The sequence below is a fragment of the Poecilia reticulata genome, linkage group LG20 (genome assembly GCF_000633615.1).
Source record: "Poecilia reticulata strain Guanapo linkage group LG20, Guppy_female_1.0+MT, whole genome shotgun sequence".
Taxonomy (NCBI): domain Eukaryota; kingdom Metazoa; phylum Chordata; class Actinopteri; order Cyprinodontiformes; family Poeciliidae; genus Poecilia; species Poecilia reticulata.
The window spans coordinates 15,940,839-15,958,546 of NC_024350.1; the positions used below are offsets into that span (position 1 = coordinate 15,940,839).

The 17,708-nt window shown below is 39.9% G+C and overlaps 1 protein-coding gene across 1 annotated transcript; it reads right to left on the reverse strand.

The window, feature by feature from the left end:
* Positions 1-1,722: 1,722 nt before the first annotated feature.
* On the reverse strand, positions 1,723-9,956 carry LOC103456547 (type-1 angiotensin II receptor). The gene is made up of 2 exons (XM_008396168.1): positions 9,842-9,956; positions 1,723-4,333 (listed from the first exon to the last, which is right to left on the reverse strand). The coding sequence occupies exon 2, from the start codon at positions 4,212-4,214 to the stop codon at positions 3,123-3,125; it is 1,092 nt and encodes a 363-aa protein (XP_008394390.1). The 5' UTR covers positions 4,215-4,333; positions 9,842-9,956; the 3' UTR covers positions 1,723-3,122.
* Positions 9,957-17,708: the final 7,752 nt, after the last annotated feature.

The window sequence follows — 17,708 nt, forward strand, 5'->3', positions numbered from 1 at the left end:
TAAACACCCCTCAGCCTCTGCTTCCCTGCCAGATTATCGACAGCCACGAGCCAGTAGAGATCCAGCGTTTCCTGCCAAGCCTTTTGTGTTTCTTCGACCCCCCCCCTTCTGCCAAGCCCTTCACGGATCCCTTCTATTCTGGATTTCTGGACCCTGACCCAAGCTCTGCCTCACGACCACCGATTACCGCCTGCCCCTCTAAGCTAAGTTTGCTCTCTGTCCTCCTGTGTATGACCTCTGCCTGTTTTTCGACAAAGTCTCTGGGTGCTGCATCTCGGATCTCCCCGTGGAGATCTTCMTTGCCTCCACAGAAGCCTGTTCCTCTGGTTTCCTGCATCTCCCTGTCATCAGACCCTCTGTTCCTCTGCTCCACCCGTCCACTGCTCTACAGTGCTGTGTTTGATGACCTCTCCCTTAGCTGAAACCAGTATCTGAARAAATAAACTTTGTTTTCCTTTTTATACTCCTGTGTGTGGTTGAATTTCCGGGTCCCCTCTGAGCACCCTTGCATGATCTTCTCTCTTCGCTCCAGGTGTTCTGCTTCGTTTAGCGCTAAGCTCTGGTAGAAGAGTCACCGCCAGCTGGGTGTTTAAATCACACTGAGCATCTCTGATAAAAATACTGAAGAGTGAATGGTTTTAAATATTCATCGCAGCTTCACAATGCTTTCAGCCACAGTTGAAATTTTTGATTTGAACATAATGCGTTAAGTTTGAAGTTTGCATTGACTCCTTACTGATGCTCAACTCAAACATTGTTTACGCAACGCACATCGCAGGAACATCTTGATGGCGATGATCATCAAATACTCACTGTTTGGCATCCAAAGGTTGACCTGCAGAGGGCACCAAAGTTCAATAATTCTTACGTTTGATCACCAGATCTTAAAATGTTTTACACAGTCAGACTCTGACATTTAAAAAGAAAAAAAAACAAGTCATAGGAATTTTTATTACACCTCAGCATCATCTGTGTTTATTCCTAAATATAAAGGATAACATTTTGCCTTTTCAATATTAGTAAATATTTAAATCTGAGAGATGGTAGAAATCTACTTCTGTGGTTTTAGTCAGATCCCTAATGACGGAGATATTCACCCAGCCTCAACTTCAGTCCAAAACTCTTCTCCCTGAAAAATCTTAAAAAAAATAATAAATAAATAAAACTTTTAACTTTTGGTGTCCAAATATTATGCCAACATTGTCTAATTAAAAATGATCATGGGCCAGAAAAAAACAAAAGCAAAACTCAAACATTGCGTAGTTTAATAGTTAGATTTTTGTAGTAATGGAAACGTTAATCAAAATTAATAAAATATCATCGCTGAAGATAAACATGTCTGGCCTTTATCAATCAAATCAAATCAATCAAATTTTATTTGTACAGCACATTTCAGCAGCAAGGCATTTCAAAGTGCTTTACATAATTAGAAACAAACACAGTCATGTAACATTGAATAAACAGAGAGAGATATAATAATAATTAATAAATACTTTAAAAGTATATGTATTTGTTAAATTTAATTATTATTATTGCTTTTTATGAATACTTGTTATTTTTTTTGTGCAAAGCATAGAATTAGCTGCCTTCATGAGACTGTCGAAATTAATAAGTCTTTCTGGAGACTCCTCATTTACTCCCAAAAACATAATTCATGTTATTCATGTATGATTTGACTATTTTTTTGTAGAAAATCTAAAAAGAAAGAAAACAACTCAAGGATATGTTTTAAATTTATTTCTGCTTTCATATTCAGTCACAAAATTTACACTTACAGAGTTAAAAAAAAACAACAAAAAACGTAATCGTACATATTTACCACAAAGACAAATATCACCCAACATGGAACTTTACCATACACATATACATATACATTTTTACATAAATTGTCAGCATCACAAAGCAATATCACATTATCTCAGCCTAATATATTACATATTTAAATTTACATGACAACATGCAGAACATTTTGAGGCAGAGCATGCAGGGTCGGATCAGAACACTTGATCACTGATGAAAGCATTTGGAAAACCTGCTGAGCACACAGAATGCACACCGAGGTTTCTGCAATACATAACTAAGTAGTTTCATTAAGACACAGCGCTGACAAAATCCTGCAGAACATGCACATCTTTTATAAATAATGAGATAAGTGAGCTTTAATTAGTCACAAACCTTTCTATTAGAGCAATGTTATCTTATGTAGATACAGTAGTTTCAGGAGTTATTCAGAAGTGGTACAAATTCCCAAATACAAATTGAAGTTTATATTTGGGAGCGTAATGTTGGTGGATGATTACAGTACCGTGCAAAAAAAGTAATAATATCCCTTCAAATTTCTTTTGACATTTTATTACAGTACAGGCACTAAACTTCAATGTAACTTATTTACATTTTGTGATTTTATGTGACGGAGCAAACCAAAGTAAGGCATCCTTGTAAAATGGAACTGAAATTACCACCAGTGGGTAATTTCACATCGACATAATTCTAGGCTTGTTGGAGAACATTATTGAATAAACAGCATCATGAAGGCCAGGGAACGATGGCATGTAAGCAGTAAGAAATCCAATTTGTAGTGTGCCTCATGCCCTGTTGGAGGCAGATCACGTGGAAAATATCACTCCAATAAAATGAGACCAGGATTAAACATTTTGGTCAAAAGGCCAACATGCAAAAGACCACTTGTGGAAACTGACACACTGGACACACCATGCCCCATGCTTAAACACTGTGGTGGCAGCATCATGCTGTGTTTTCATCAAAAGCAAGTTCTACTGAAAACTTAATCAGGGAAGTTGAATACAAAATTCATGCCTTTCATTTTAGAGTTTCATTCATCACAAAAATGTAAGTATCATTTTCCTTCCACTTTACAATAAAGAACTCATTTGGGTCACGCTACTAAAATGCATTAAAGTTTATGGCTTACAAAATATGAGGTAATGCCAAATTTGCGACTTAAGGTAGTGATTGTTTTTTGGTCTTTTTTAAATGTTTCACTGCTCATATTTTACAGCTCAGGTTTTAAAGCTTCGGACGTCTCAGTTTTCAGTCTTTTTACCATAGACCACAAGAAGGAGGACAACTCATCTGGTCACAGTTTCTGTCTTTGGCCATTGTCATTTGACATCGCAGGAAACGCTGTTCTTGACAGTGAGGCTCAGTGCTTCAGAGGCACGAAAAGAGAGCGCGCTCATCTTAGAGGTGATGCTGGGATGAGGCCTTGCCACACCGCCTGGAGAGCATCGCAGCAGTCTCAGTAGGTTCTTGCGAAAGTTGCGTCCTACAAAGCTGTACACGATGGGGTTGACGCAGCTGTTGAAGTAGGCAATGCAAATGGTGAACGGCATGGCAGTGTCAATGATTTCCAGGATGGTGCAATTGTCAGCCAAGATAAGCTGAGTGAGCATCTGCATGAAGTGAAATACTTGGTGGGGTGCCCAGCACAGGAAGAAGGCCAGGACAGCTGCTGCGAGCATGTGCAGCACCTCGTCGTCCCGGGAGCAGGAGCTTTTCTGGATATGCTCCACCCTTAGCAGGGCCCGTCCAATAAGACAGTAGCAAGTGATGATGATGACAAAAGGTATCAGAAAACCCAGCAGGCTTTTCATGAGGCTGATGCACAGGAGGAGATTGTTTAGCCTTTTGACGTCTTTGTCGTTTGGGTGCAGGGTGCCACAAACTATGGTTTTAGAGTTTTCGATGTAGTGGACATCCCTGGTCAAGGCTATGGGAACGCTGAGCAAAAAGGCAAACAGCCAGATCATCACACAAGTGATGTGCGCGTACACCACGGTGCGAAACCGCCGGGACCGCACCGGGTGCACAATGGCCAGGTAACGGTCAATGCTGAGTGCCGTGAGGAAAAAGATGCTCGTGTAGAGGTTGAACATAACCAGTCCAGCGGCAGTCTTGCACAGAAACCCTCCAAAAGGCCAGTGGTAACCCATGGCCGCAAAGGTCGCCCACATGGGCAGAGTGATGACGAAGGTGAGATCAGACACGGCGAGGTTGAGGACAAAGATATTGGCCACCGTTTTGAGCTTCATGTAGCAGTAGATGACCGCTACCACCATGCTGTTTCCGATGATGCCGATGACAAAGTTGAAGGCGTAGACGATGGGCACCAGGGTGAAGATGAACTCGTGGCTTCCAGACATGCCACATGTCAGGTTTATTCCCGCTGGCTCGCCTCTCGTTTGGTTCGGCATTTCCCCCACCCTTTTTTTTTTTTTTTGCAGTGCCAGATCCTTTAGAGCAGGGAGCCGTGTCAGTGGGGGGTGCGTCTGTGGCGACTGATACAGGCCTTGGGCGAGGGCCTCGGCACGTCCTATAAAAGAAAACACAACAGAAATGTCACAGACAGTCTGGGAGCGGAGCCGTCATTACTGCTGGCATGGTCCATAAACGCTAATCCACACGAGCACCCATGAAAGTGCCCGCCCTGCACTAGCTCATTAAAGACCTGAACATTAAAGCCATCCTGAAGCTTTATGTTATTTCTGTAAATGAAGAAGCCATGACAAACAGATGTCACATGTTTTTCAATATTCCAAAAATGTCCTTTGAAAGATCATTATTCAGACGGTCTGTTTTTCGTTCCCTCCTCTAATTTCTCCCTCAGCTAATGAAGGGCAAAAGGGGGTGGGGGAGCTGGGGGGTGTTTATCAGACTTGTGGACTGACAGCGCCCAGATGAACGTTTACACCCGGCATTATGACCTGTGCTAATTGAAGGCTTTCATGGCAAAGCTCCGAGCTCTGATGACAATGGCGTTAAAGGCAGAGGTGCGAGAGGGAGCAGCGAGGAGAGAGTTAAAGAGCTCCGAGGCTCCGGTCGCCGCAAAAAGACCTGTCATGTTCGAAACCCTTGGCGTGCGGAGATACGTCGCACCCAGCGTGAGAACTTCTAATCAGCACACACCTAAACAAACAGGACAGCAGGGATTCGGCTCTGTGGAAACTTCACTCTGTGAGAAAATCAAACCTGCGTGCCACAAAAAATTTGCCCCAGGGCTAGTTTTTTTTTTTTTTTTTTTACTTCATTTGTATGTGCAGAATGAGAGATGGTTGTAAAAATAAAACTCCTCCCATTTGCTGATAGTCTAATAGAATAGCTTAGTGGTGTCATTAGTGGAACTGATGCAATAATATTAGCATAAGGCGTGTGTATGTAACATTTAGGCCATAAAGACACTTTCTGTTACTAATTATGAGCAAACAAGATGTTTGTGGATTCATTAAACCAGGCAAACACACAGAGAGACATGTGCTGAGCTTTGAGTTCAAGAACAGGTAAATAGCTTGAAGATGCTATAAAAATTAAATGGGCTGATTTAGGGAAATTAAGTTGACTGTTTTGTGAGATAATGACAAAAGGCAGAAATCAAGTCCTTAAAGTACCAGTTTGGTAAAACTGTGTGTCTTGCCACAAGATGGCACTCTAGCAATACGATTGCACTCAAATGTTCTTTTTCCTCTCAGTAGAGAGAGAAAAAAAAAAAGTGTTTGTTAAATTAAAATTAAATTTTGTTATTTGAGAAACCGGGTTCGCGCTGCCGTCGGAGTGTCTGAGCCGTGAAGTGGAACGGCTTTTATCTTAGATTCGAGGATCTCTTCATTTTCCACCAGGTTTTAGCGGATGAATTTTCCGAGTGCTAAAGCAACAGTGGTATCGGTTGCAGATGTGGGCACTGCGTCTTGAGTGTGGACGGTGCACGGCTGCCAAGGGCAACACCGTTATGAAAAGCTCTCCGAGTTTCCTGCACAGACCTTCCTCTGTAATGGTTACAGAGCAAAGAGAGACCAGAGATGTCATTGCTGGGATTTCCTAAACATATTCTTTTCTGGGTTTGTGTCTGTGAATCGAAATATTATTCAAAGAAGGACCACGCCATAATTTTAGAGGTTAAGATTACAGTGCCTTGCAAATGCATTCAAAATCATTGAAGGCTTCCATAGTTTAATAAACTTTAATGCAACCTAGATAACATAACAACACAAAGCATCACATAATTGTGAATTGGAAGGTTTAAGGTTTAAGTTTTAAGCATTTTATACAAATTGATGCAATTTTATTTTGCTTCAGTCTTTTTGGTCTGCTACCTCAAGACTGAATGAAGCCATCAAAAGTTATCTGACTGGTAGATGGAGTCCTCCTGTGTGTAATTTAGCGTCAATATAACTGCAGCTGTTTTATGGAGGCCTCAGTGGTCTGTGAGAGTACGTCAGTGAAGATCAAGAAACACAGCAGACAGGTCAAGGATAAGACTGTGGAGAAGTTTAAAGTTTAAAGCTACCAAGTAATATCCAGAACTTTGAACATCTCTCAGATCACTGCTCAATTCAAAACCAGAGAGACATGGCCGTCCTCCTAATCTGACAGGCCAGACAATGGCACCATCATGGTAACTCTGGAGCCTCTTGGTAACTCTGAAGGATCTGCAGAGATCCATGCCTCAGTCACAAATAATGCAGGGGACACAGTAAACATGTGCAAGAAGATTTTCTTACCACTCAAACATGGTTTTGACAACATCATGATTGTGAGGATGCTTTTCTTCAGCAGGGACAGAGACACTGCACCATTGAGAGGAAGATGAATAGAGCTCTATGTGAAGCTATATTGAAAGAAAACCTGTTAGAAACTGTCTATGCCTAGATTAAAGTTTCCCCTTCTGGCAGGATAATGACCCTAAATTTACAACCATGGTTACAATGAAATGATTTAAATGATTTAGTAAATGTCCAGTAAAAGTCACAACTATGGCTAACGTTAGTCTGTCACATAATCCAATGAAATGCATAGAATTTGAGGTTATAGCAAGACACAAGGTAAAAAGATTTCAGGCTCTAGAGTTACAGTGAATCTCTTGGTGGTCAAAACATTTCTAACGGCCACAAGTGGAAACAATCTGACAACAAATGGACTGTATAGGTTATATACCAGTATGTGATTAGTTGACCACTGGTACTTTTCCATGAGGGGGATAGTGATTGCTAGAGCAGCTGAAAGTCATGCATACATATGAGAATCCTATAAAAATTGTAAGGTGGTTCCAAAAGAAGGTTGATCTGCAACAGGCTAATAAACGCCGCTCTGTCCAGTGAGCTTCAGTTCTGAGTGAGATGGCACATTACTAAACGGTAGCCATAAACCTTGGGTGACCACACTCAGGAAGGTAAACATCTACCAAGCTGCATCCTCTAAGACAAGACAAAGGTCCGTGTGTCTCTGTGCCCGTCTACAAACACAAAGCTGCTGACAATGGAAGATAAAAATCAAAGTTTTGAGAACGTTTGTGGACTTTTCCGACCCAAGGCGTGCTGACTGAGTTCTGAGTGACACTGTAGTTGCAACATTCCACATCTAATCCTATTTTGGGGGCATTCAAATGTGCCTCTTCCTGCGTGAACTAATGGGAATCCTGCTGGAGAAAGCAACCCGGGCTAAACAGAAACGAGGTTCCCATCAACCGAGTTATTCGAAGCTGCCAGCAGCTGCAGCACCAATCTGCTCTGACATGAGCACCACCATCTGGTCAGCCGTAGCGAGAAGCTACTATAGTCTCTGGCTGATGGAGTTAATGATTTATACAAAGCCCATTAGGAAGCAAGGTTCACCATGCCATTAGGAGGCATGCATTAGCTATCTCCTGATCGTCCTCTCATTTCAGCCTCGTTTGGTCAACAGGAAGTTCCTTCAATGATAGGTGCTTTCAATTCTTCACATCCTGCACATCTTAACAAGTTAGAAGAGCACACATTCACCTCCATTTGTCACAACTAATTCACGCCTGTATTAAAACTGCAAGACAGTGTGACTTATCAGTTTCTCCCTGAGGATTAATATTAGTTAGATCTAACCATACCCTCTCACCACTTTCCTCAATATTATTAAGCTGGCACTTCAAATGAAGTTCAATATATAGTTTTACATCTAAAATATTTTGCATCTTTATGTGCAGAAAAAGGAAGTAAATAAGTGACAGCATAGTCGCCACCGTGAACATTTTATCCATGTGCCTCTGATCAAATTTCAACCAAAACTTGAAAGCCACTAAAGGTCTATTTTAGAAAACAAACACAAAACAATTTGGCTGGGAAGGGGGGAAATATAAAATATTATGTACAGTAACTGACTGCTACGAAGTTGTACAAATACAACAAAAGTTTAAAAATGTTTAAGAAATGTTGCATATGTATGCCCAACTGGGAATAGTTTTAGAAAAAGATTATGTATGCTGAAGAAAACTTGTAGCAGTGATTTCTTCTAAGTTCAAGGTGCTGTCTGTCTTTGTGTATGTGCTAAAAGAGCTTTTCATAGAAAATGTGTTTTGAAAATACTTTAAAAAAAAAACAACTTGTATATGTATTCATTCTTATACCACAAAAAGTGGTGGCAGCATTGTGATGTGGCAATGCATTTTTCTTCAAGAGAAATAGAAAAAGATAATTAAAGGTGGTTTGAGCTGAACATGATCTGTCTGTATATCTATCTATATTTACTGTACTGCCAATGAAGATAACATACATTTCTTACTATTTCAGATAAACTGGTTTCATTCCCACTAAAAACAAGCTTTACATTTGAATGGGAATGACTTTTAATCTATATTTTACAAAGGTGTGAATAACTGTAAGATTTAAGAAAAAAAAAGCAACATTGTTGATTATTGCATTGTCTATTGTGAATAACCCATATTTTCTTAATTACTCCTTTTCTTTCTCTACACTGTTCTCCCTACATCTACATCCAGTTGTAGGCATAACGGACAATGAAAGTCTTTCCAAGTAGCCAGTATGTATCATAAGAAACCATGTTTCTTTTTATTCTTGATACCTTACATAATATATGCAACCAAATGTTGCAACCAAGTAATTTTTTTGCTATTGCAATATTCCACAGATTCATTTTGCTCTAATGTAATTAATGTATTGTGCAGTTTGAAATAAACGTAGAGATACTTTAGATAGTTGCAGGTAGACTTGATTTGTATTGAGATCCTGCTGCGCCCTTGTTGGGCTGTTTGTTTAGCAACGCCTGGTGTCCATACGCTAACTGGGTCATGTCTTACGGTTTGCTGCAGAGCAGCTAATGGAAACTGCATACTTCAAATGTCCGGTCCAAACAGTTGTTTGTTTACAGAACCGAGTCCACATGTGACCTGCACAATTAAACAGAACAAGGTTCTTCCCATGGAGTTCCATGTGTACTGTACTCGCATGTCTATTTACAACACAACAGATAAGAAGTCATTTTCTCACCTACTTATTTTTAGTCCATTGGAGGATTGGTTATAAATATGAAAAACATCAAAGGCTTACGAATCATCTAGAAAAGTTAGACCTCACGTTACACATCCCACGTTCTAGTCAAGAATAAAGTCTTTCCTAAAGAAGTTCATGCTTGTTTATTCACATAGGTCCGCATGATTTTATTCCCCAAACAATGTTCGCTTACCTTTAGATAGAATGCATCTTCTTGTTTTGTCAGGAAGCAGATCTAACCCAATGTGTCTATGAACACGCTATTTTGCATAGGCTGCGAAAAATATCGCAGAATTCCCTTCCTGTCATTTCAAAAGCTAAAGCAGACACTTTGCAGGTCTTTCACACAAATAACCTAAACAAACAGCGACAATGGGCCTCACCAGTCAAAGCAGTGGTTGCAAATAACATGTGGAGTTGTCATTACATAAATATTATAACTGCCAGCGTCCTGCCCCAGGACAGGGAGCCATTAGCTGGCCGTCTGAAAAGTACTATTTAATTACTGAAAGCAACAGAAACCCAGATATTTCTGACATAAAAACTTTTATTAGAGTGTGAGCTCTTACCTTCAGCTGTGGAACCAGGAGGCTGTGTGATGCCTTCAGAGCTGGATGAACACAGGGACAAAGAGAGACGGCTGCAGAGTGCCAGCGCCTGTCTGTGATTTAACTAAACTCATGGAGCGAGATGAGCAGGACTCCTGCCTGACACACAGACAGACCCCCTCCCCACGCTTCCAAATTCTCTCTCTCTCTTTTTTTTTCCTCACAAACAGGACACACACACACACACACACATGCACGTGCACGCATTTGCAAGTACACACACACACACACACACACACACCACAATGACAAATGGAGTTTATTGGAGCCAGTTAAGTTTTGTCCTGGCCCAGCTATATTTACCCAACAGGCCATAGTCACACTCTCACACAAACAGCGTCACTAAAGTTCTTGCTCTTCTGTTTTGACTATATCCTGTGTGTTTTCAATCGCTCTTTGTTTTGTTCGAACCGATTTAATCTGAATATCGCTGCCATGCAAAGGGTATTCTTGATGTTCTTGCCTTTTCTAGAGCTGTATGTTTTTAATCGCTTTCTTTTGTGTAAACTGAATTTACTTGAAAATTGCTGCCACGCACAGAATGTTCTTGAACTTCTTGCCATTTCTCGAGCTATGGCCAGAAAGTGATCTTATCATGTCAGCACCCTGTCCGTCGCCCTCGACTCATCCTGAAAGGAGCAGCCAGGCTCTGATTATGATGGACCCTGTCATCATGTGTTATTAATAGCTGCTAAATGCTGTCTCTCAGTTTGAATCAAGCAGTATTGTTAAAGGCTTGGGGGGAGTGGATCTCAGAAAGGGGGTAAGTTGGGGCTGGCAGGGAGGAACTGGGTTTTCCAGTCATTGTTGGGGTTTCTCCAAACATTTCCTGTTTAACAGTGTGAGATTCAGCTGTTCTTATTTTACATCTTTATTTTATTTTCTTTATTTATTTTTTACACACTCTCTGGGATTCTGTTCTATCACCCCAGACTTCACCACTGTTGCAAAGTCTGCAGTATGTAAACTGGCTGTTATTGGTCCTATGTGGGTAAAAAATGTCCGCTGTGTGGATATAAATTGATGCGTGTTGGTACGAAATGTCCTGCAGCAGCCGGTCCCATTTTGTACCAAGTACCAAACAACCAAAACTGCGAAAGCATAAAATAATGAAGTTATAAATGGACAAGCACTTCCCCAATGTCTCTCTTGGAACTCTCTTGTGACTGAAGTCTTTGATAAAAATAATAATTTAAAGCAAGATCTTTAGCACTAAGGGAAGGAATCTGAAGCCTGACCACTTTGAGAACGTTTAATCCAGCTACATTATAAAGGAATGTCTATTTTTAGTGACCACACGTAACTTCAGGCACCGACCAGTACTAAAGGTATTTGTCTCGCACTATTTTCTCTTTCAGGATCCTGACAGAAGTTGAGAAGTTGCCTCCCTACTTAAGGCATGCTGAGGTGTATCGAGTTGTGCAATAAGTGCACAGAGTTTTAGTAAACAAAGAGTTGCAGATGAGCTTAAAATAAAGAAAGGAAACACAAACAACTGAGGAGCTTCAGCTAGCCCGGTTGGTGACTTTTTCCCTCACTGTGGTGTGACCTTACCATTTGTCCAAGTTAGCGCGAAACTTGACAGGTGAAAATACCCAGGAGGTCAAAAGGGAACTAATACAAAAGCCTGGAGAGAGTTTTGGAAATATAATTACATGCAGTTATATATATATATATATATAATTATATATTCAGTTTGTATTTCAAAGAGGGCAGGTTATGACAGAGTTTATCTTGCTTTGCACAGCAACAGAGCCATTTACACCTCTAGAAGGATTACAGTTCAGCTCCATTATATCTTCAGTTACTGCGAATGATAAGAACTATCCATTAGGTTAGGTGTATTCTATGAGAGCAGCGAGAGTCTGTGACAGCAAAATTCTCGCTCTTTGCTGCCGCAGGAACAATCGATGGCCTGCATCTGACCCCACGAGACCCCTCAGGAAGCGAAGACGAAGAGTTATGCATCGGTGCCCTGAATCTCTAGCTGTATATTCTACAAAACAAACACATTTTTTTATTTATTTTTTTATGTGTGGGACAGGATGTAGTTGCAACACCCAGCACTGTAACAGTGACGAGCAGAAACAGATGTTGATGATTTAGGAATGGAGATTTGTGAGAACAGGCTGTGGGAAATATTGTCTCTTCAGGGATGGCACTATTATAGAAAGGAAAAAGAAAAAGGTGTTTGTCTGAATTTGTGGACGGTACAGCAAACCAAAAGAAAATCCCCCTTTCAGTGGTCGATCCAAGTTTATGTCCAAAACAATGTTTTGCAACGTTGCGCAACAGAGGTAAAATGCTGGCTTATTTATTTGATTTATTGATTGCACGTTGCATCATTTCTGAGTGAGTAAGGTCAGAAATTGGACGAGGCTTCATCTCTTACACTCATTGCCCTGAGGTGTGGTAATGCTTGATGTTCCTGCTAATCAAATCATTCTAACAAGATTAGCTTGGTTAGCGCTTAAGCTGTTGTAGAATGAATTGTCGTAATTACTGGTAGCACAGGGAGCACTGCGGGGAAGGACAGACCTTGTACAGCACAGCAACACAGTCTGTGAAATGCCAAACCCAAAGCAGAAGCACCTACCAGGGAAACACAATACCGTGCAATATGTGAAGATTGAGTTCAGACCATAAAGTGCTTATCGAGATTGAGTAAGGAGCTGTTAAATCTCCTAACGGAAAACAAATCTCTCCCTTCGTATTTATTAGCACACCTTGTGAAAATCTGTAAAGACATTCCAATATCTTAAAATGAATGAAAATGTCTTTTTGTTTATATATAATTATGTTACATTTGCATCAGCCCTTCAAGATTTGTATTTATTTATTTTTATATTAATTAAATATTTTTACATACTGATCAAGTTTAAAATGTAAAGGGGGACCATAAGTTATGGTACTGATGATTTGCATTAAAAAAAAAAAAATAAATAAATAAATAATAATAATATTATTATTATTGTCTCCCCATTTAATAAAAGTAAGCAAATTCCAAAAAGTAAATTAAAAAAAAATTCAACACAATTAGAGATATGCTTATTTTAGGATCATTTATAAAGTTTTCTGTGCCATCATTGTACATAACATCGACAGGTTTATACTGTATGGCTTCTATGAAATTCACGTTGTGTGAACAGATTGCGTTTTTTAATTAGCATTAACAAGCCATCTTGAATTCCAGCATAATGAAGAAATACAGAACGCAAATACATTTTTTTTCTTTGCACATATGGCATTCATTAGTTTAAAATATTCCAAACTCTCTTTTGTGTATTGCGACATTACTCTGAGCGCACAACAGGCAACATATATCAAAGGTGAATGACATGCAATCTTAATGATCGTCATAAGTTTTTAATAGAAAATTGTCCACCTTGTACAGTCTTTCAGTTTCTAGTTACTATGCATGTCTTCCTCATCATTCCTGTGGGAGCTGAACACATTTTATCTTGGCAGGACTGAAGCAAGGAGCGGATGGAAAGGATCAAATATTTCCCGCCATGAAAGCTCAGTTCAACTTTTACTACTTTTTAAGGTATTGCACGATCTCTGGCTGTTCCAACGGGATTGGAGCGAGGGAATATGCCTGAGAGAACAGACGATTAGTTCGAGGATTCACAGAAAATGCAAAACAGAAGTTGAGAAATAAAGAAGAAAACATGTCCCGCTAGCTCTCTGCTGCGCTACAGCTCCTCCACCACAGTAGAGCAGGTTGTGAAGGTGCAGGATAGTTAGCATGACCACCAATGACAGCAGACAAACAGTTTTCCTGTAGTATTAGATTGTTTCTTCACCCATAAAGCTGCAACAAAGCAACAATCTTGTGCTTGAATGCGTTGAATGGGGTTAAAAGGAAGCTAGGTTGGTCTCATTGGTCCAGGTCTCCATCTTCCAAATGCTTGTTGCAGTATTTGTGACAAACAGCAAATGAGAGCTTTTATGATTGTATTCTTGCCACTCTTCCATTAAGACCAGATATCTTGTGCGCACAAACAATCTGTCAACGGACTCTTCCACAGGAGCTCTGGTTCTCTGCAACTCCTCTAGGGCATTTTGATGGCTCCCCTGATTCACGCTTGTCAGTTTTGGTTCTAGTTTCTAGATCGAGGTATCAGAATAAAGTTGGCTGTATTTCAAGCCAATCCACATCGTTCAGAATTAAATTTTTACAAAAAGGCTGAAAACCATATATTTTTCAACATTTTTTCATGCTCTACCATGTCTCGGTCTATCAAATAGCCACCAACATACAGAGAGGCAGTATAAATCTTCCTCAGATGACCCAAACATGCTAAATGTGATGTTAAGTGGTCTTTTATTTCCCCAGTGTTACGTGGAGCTGCCAAGGACAGCCCTATCACCATCCTTCTTCCGTAGTCAAGGTTCAGAAAATATTTACTGCGCCTCTCACTCTGAATGGACCTGCCTTGTTACTGCCATGACCAACATATGTCAAAACTGTGTCTCAGAACCAGGGGATGTGTGGGAGGATGACAGCAACATGGCCAAAGCATTAAACACATAACGTCCTGTGTCACATCAGCTGGGTAGCATTTTTCATTAGTTCAAGTTGGACCCAGGAATAAACAAGTTTTTTTTTAAAATAAGCTTTTATTTAGCTCTAACCACGTTTCAACTACATCTTAACACCGTGGAAATCAGTGACCCAAAGGTTGATTCGTGGCATGTAAAACTATGTAGCTGAACTCCTTTAGTTTGGAGAAAATGAACAGAGATGTAAAGATAACTAATCTGTACCACAAACAGGAAGTGTCTAAGACTCTGGAGGAAGGCCTTTAACCGATGCTGAATTGGTTGTCGTTTAGTTCTGAGCTACTCAAGGTTACTTTTTTTTTTTACATCCACACATTCTTTAAGGGAGGGATGGGAAAATGCTGAGGGGGGGGGGTGCTAAGGGAGGCTTGCTACTTCTCATTCAGCATAACCTCTCCCATGAATGCTTTGGGTTCCTTATAAGATCTTTAGAGGATAAAACCATTTTCAGACTTCCTTCCAGTCTGGTGAAGTTTTTCAGTCGGTGACGTTTAAATTAAATAAACGCAGTGAGATGAGATGTCACACTGCTGTTTTCTACTCCCATAAGGTAACTATCTGTTCTGCTAAACAAGTATTATAGACTTTTAAATTCAATAAAGGCAGTGAGTTGTCATACTGATGTATCTAACTCTTTTAAGGTTCCTATCTGTTCTGCTACAGGAGTATTATAGAGTATCTCAAAGGAAGTGGTAGATTCGCCTTCGAGCTGAAATTATTTTTCTGAAGACTAATTTATGTTTATTAAAGACATATTTTAGCAGCTTTAGACATATCTGGGTCTAACAGAATCAACACAGCCAAAGTATCTATTTTTTAACATTTTTTCAACTTATAGTTATTGAAATGTTAAATTGGACCCAATTTGTAACAAAATCTGGCTATTCATTAGGTTTCACTGGTTACCGTTGTAAAGCTGTGACTGGGTGTTCATCGTCGTAAAAGTGCACTGTGCAAAGAAAATGTTTTTAACACACGCTGATGTACTGGAACCGTCTCCTGGACCCTGCCAGACTTCCCTTATGTAAACATGTGAGCATCAGTTATCTACCTCTCCCCTGGCCCATTTCTCAAAAGAGCAAAAACATCCTCATGAAATTAGAAAGTAAAAAGTAAAAGCCAGTATTAATAATAAACATCAAATAAAACAGGCCAAGCCTCTGAATTTCTCTTTTGAGATCATTCTCTGAGCTTTCACAGCCCCCCATGTACTCTCTTCCCATTCGGACCCCTTTGGGCCATCCTGTAACTTTGTGAAATGTTGCGGCGTTTGGGCTCAGCTGAGTCAATAGCCCTGGGCCCCCTCTGAATCATATAACCAGCTCCAACATCCAGTAAGAGCCACGCTAGACATGTTGTGTCATCTCCTCATCCCTCTTGAAACAAATAAGATTAGTCTTTGAGTGTATTCAAGGGACCTGGCTCAGCATCTGATTATCTTGTTTTACCACAAAGAAACTTTTCTCAGATAGGCCATGGCTTTTAATTTTAATATCTTAAAATACATGCGAAACAAATAACAGTTGCCTCAGTTACTTACTTATTCCAAACGGAGCTGATTGCTAAAAGCCGTTGGGGATTCAAGGCTCTAAAAGTTTGTGTTTTTGTCTGGGTTTAAGCTGAAACCCTAACAAAACAAAGTGCAAGCACGTATCTACTGAAAGTTCTGGGAAAACGTATCTGTTCTCTTACGAATGTACTGCTCCACATTCCTACATCAAGTTGGTAGATTCAGATTTACTCATGTCCCAAATGGGCAATTAATGCTTCATCAAGTACAGCTTTCATAGTTCAAGCTTTCATAGTTTTTTTTTTTATTAGTTTTTTTTACTGTTTTTACGATACACACACCCACTTACCAATGAATGCATTAGAGGCAAAGTGCAGTTCAGGGTCTCACTAAAGGACACTCTAACAATAAAGAATATGAGAATGTGTCATGGGGATTGATCCATCGACCTTCTCTATGTTAGACAATAAGAATTGTGTTGACAAAGCAATGCCACTGCCCGGTTTCCTTCTAATTCAAAGGAAGTGGGTGTTGGACACAAGGTTTTGACAGTTTTGCTCGTAAGTTCATAAATGTTCCTTACGCTTTGCTCAGGTGCCATTGTAGAGCCTTACATCACACTCCCAGTGGACAGTCATGTCATTTCTAGTGAAGAATGGCTTCCATATGACACCTCAGCAACAAAAACCTGATTGGCAAAGAGATTGTCCTTCAGCAACATCCCCTCATTCTTAAAATCTTATTTATAGTAACCATTTTTGTTAACCTTCCAGCCAGTCGCCTTCATTCTCAATGGGGATGGGCCATGATATCTGCAAATTCCTGAACCGATGACAGCTATACTGTTCTCCCTCCTGCACTTTTAACCTTTTTTCAGTTATTTTATGATCCGACCCTCAAGGTCAACAAACAATGGCTTATTTTTACTGCCTTTTTTTTAGATACATTTCCATCAATGTTATGTTTTCTTCATAATCTGAGGTAAAAGAAATTCATGTAATTATATGTCTAATGTCACTTATAACTTGTAATGTAAATTTAAAGTCACCCCCCCAAAAAAATAAAAAATAAACTAACAAAACCTGTTTCAGATTCACACAACATTCAATATTTTGTGACATTGTGTTTAGTAAGATACAGTTTTTTGTTTCATAAAGCAGTCCTTCATTGATAAAATAAATAAAAGTGACTCAGATACTAACCTACAATTCACACCCCAGCCATCTTATACGGCCTACATCAATGTTTTATTTGCTTACTCTGACTCACTCGCCGATGACGTTCAGGATGCTACAATCTCTCCGTACTGTTTTTCTGGACACGTCAGGTGTTTTGTCCTTGCAGTATCTACTGTACAGCTCTCCTCTCTGGTCCATCCTGGCGTTGACATGATTGGGAAAACTGCTCTAATGTTCTGACGCAACTTCAGCCCAACACATATTGCTTTATCATTTATTGCTGATGAACCATCTGCATGGTGGCATGATTTAGCACTACTGCCTCACAGAACGAAGGTTATGGCTTCAAATATAGGACCTTTATGCGTGTAGTTTGTATTTCCTCACCCTACACGCATTTCCTTCCTCTCTGTTTTGACATGACTCTTGTAACATGTTGTCTTGCTGCTCCAATTTATGTGTTGACAAAACACACAGAATGAGGTTTCTTTTACTTGAAACTGATGTTTCTGCGTGTTGCTTTTAGAGACAATTTTTAAATTTTACATTTTATTGCGTTGACAGTCTAATTTCT

Bases quoted from the DNA above. Each gene is read 5' to 3' on its own strand.
- LOC103456547 (XM_008396168.1), bottom strand. From the start codon at position 4,214: ATGCCGAACCAAACGAGAGGCGAGCCAGCGGGAATAAACCTGACATGT.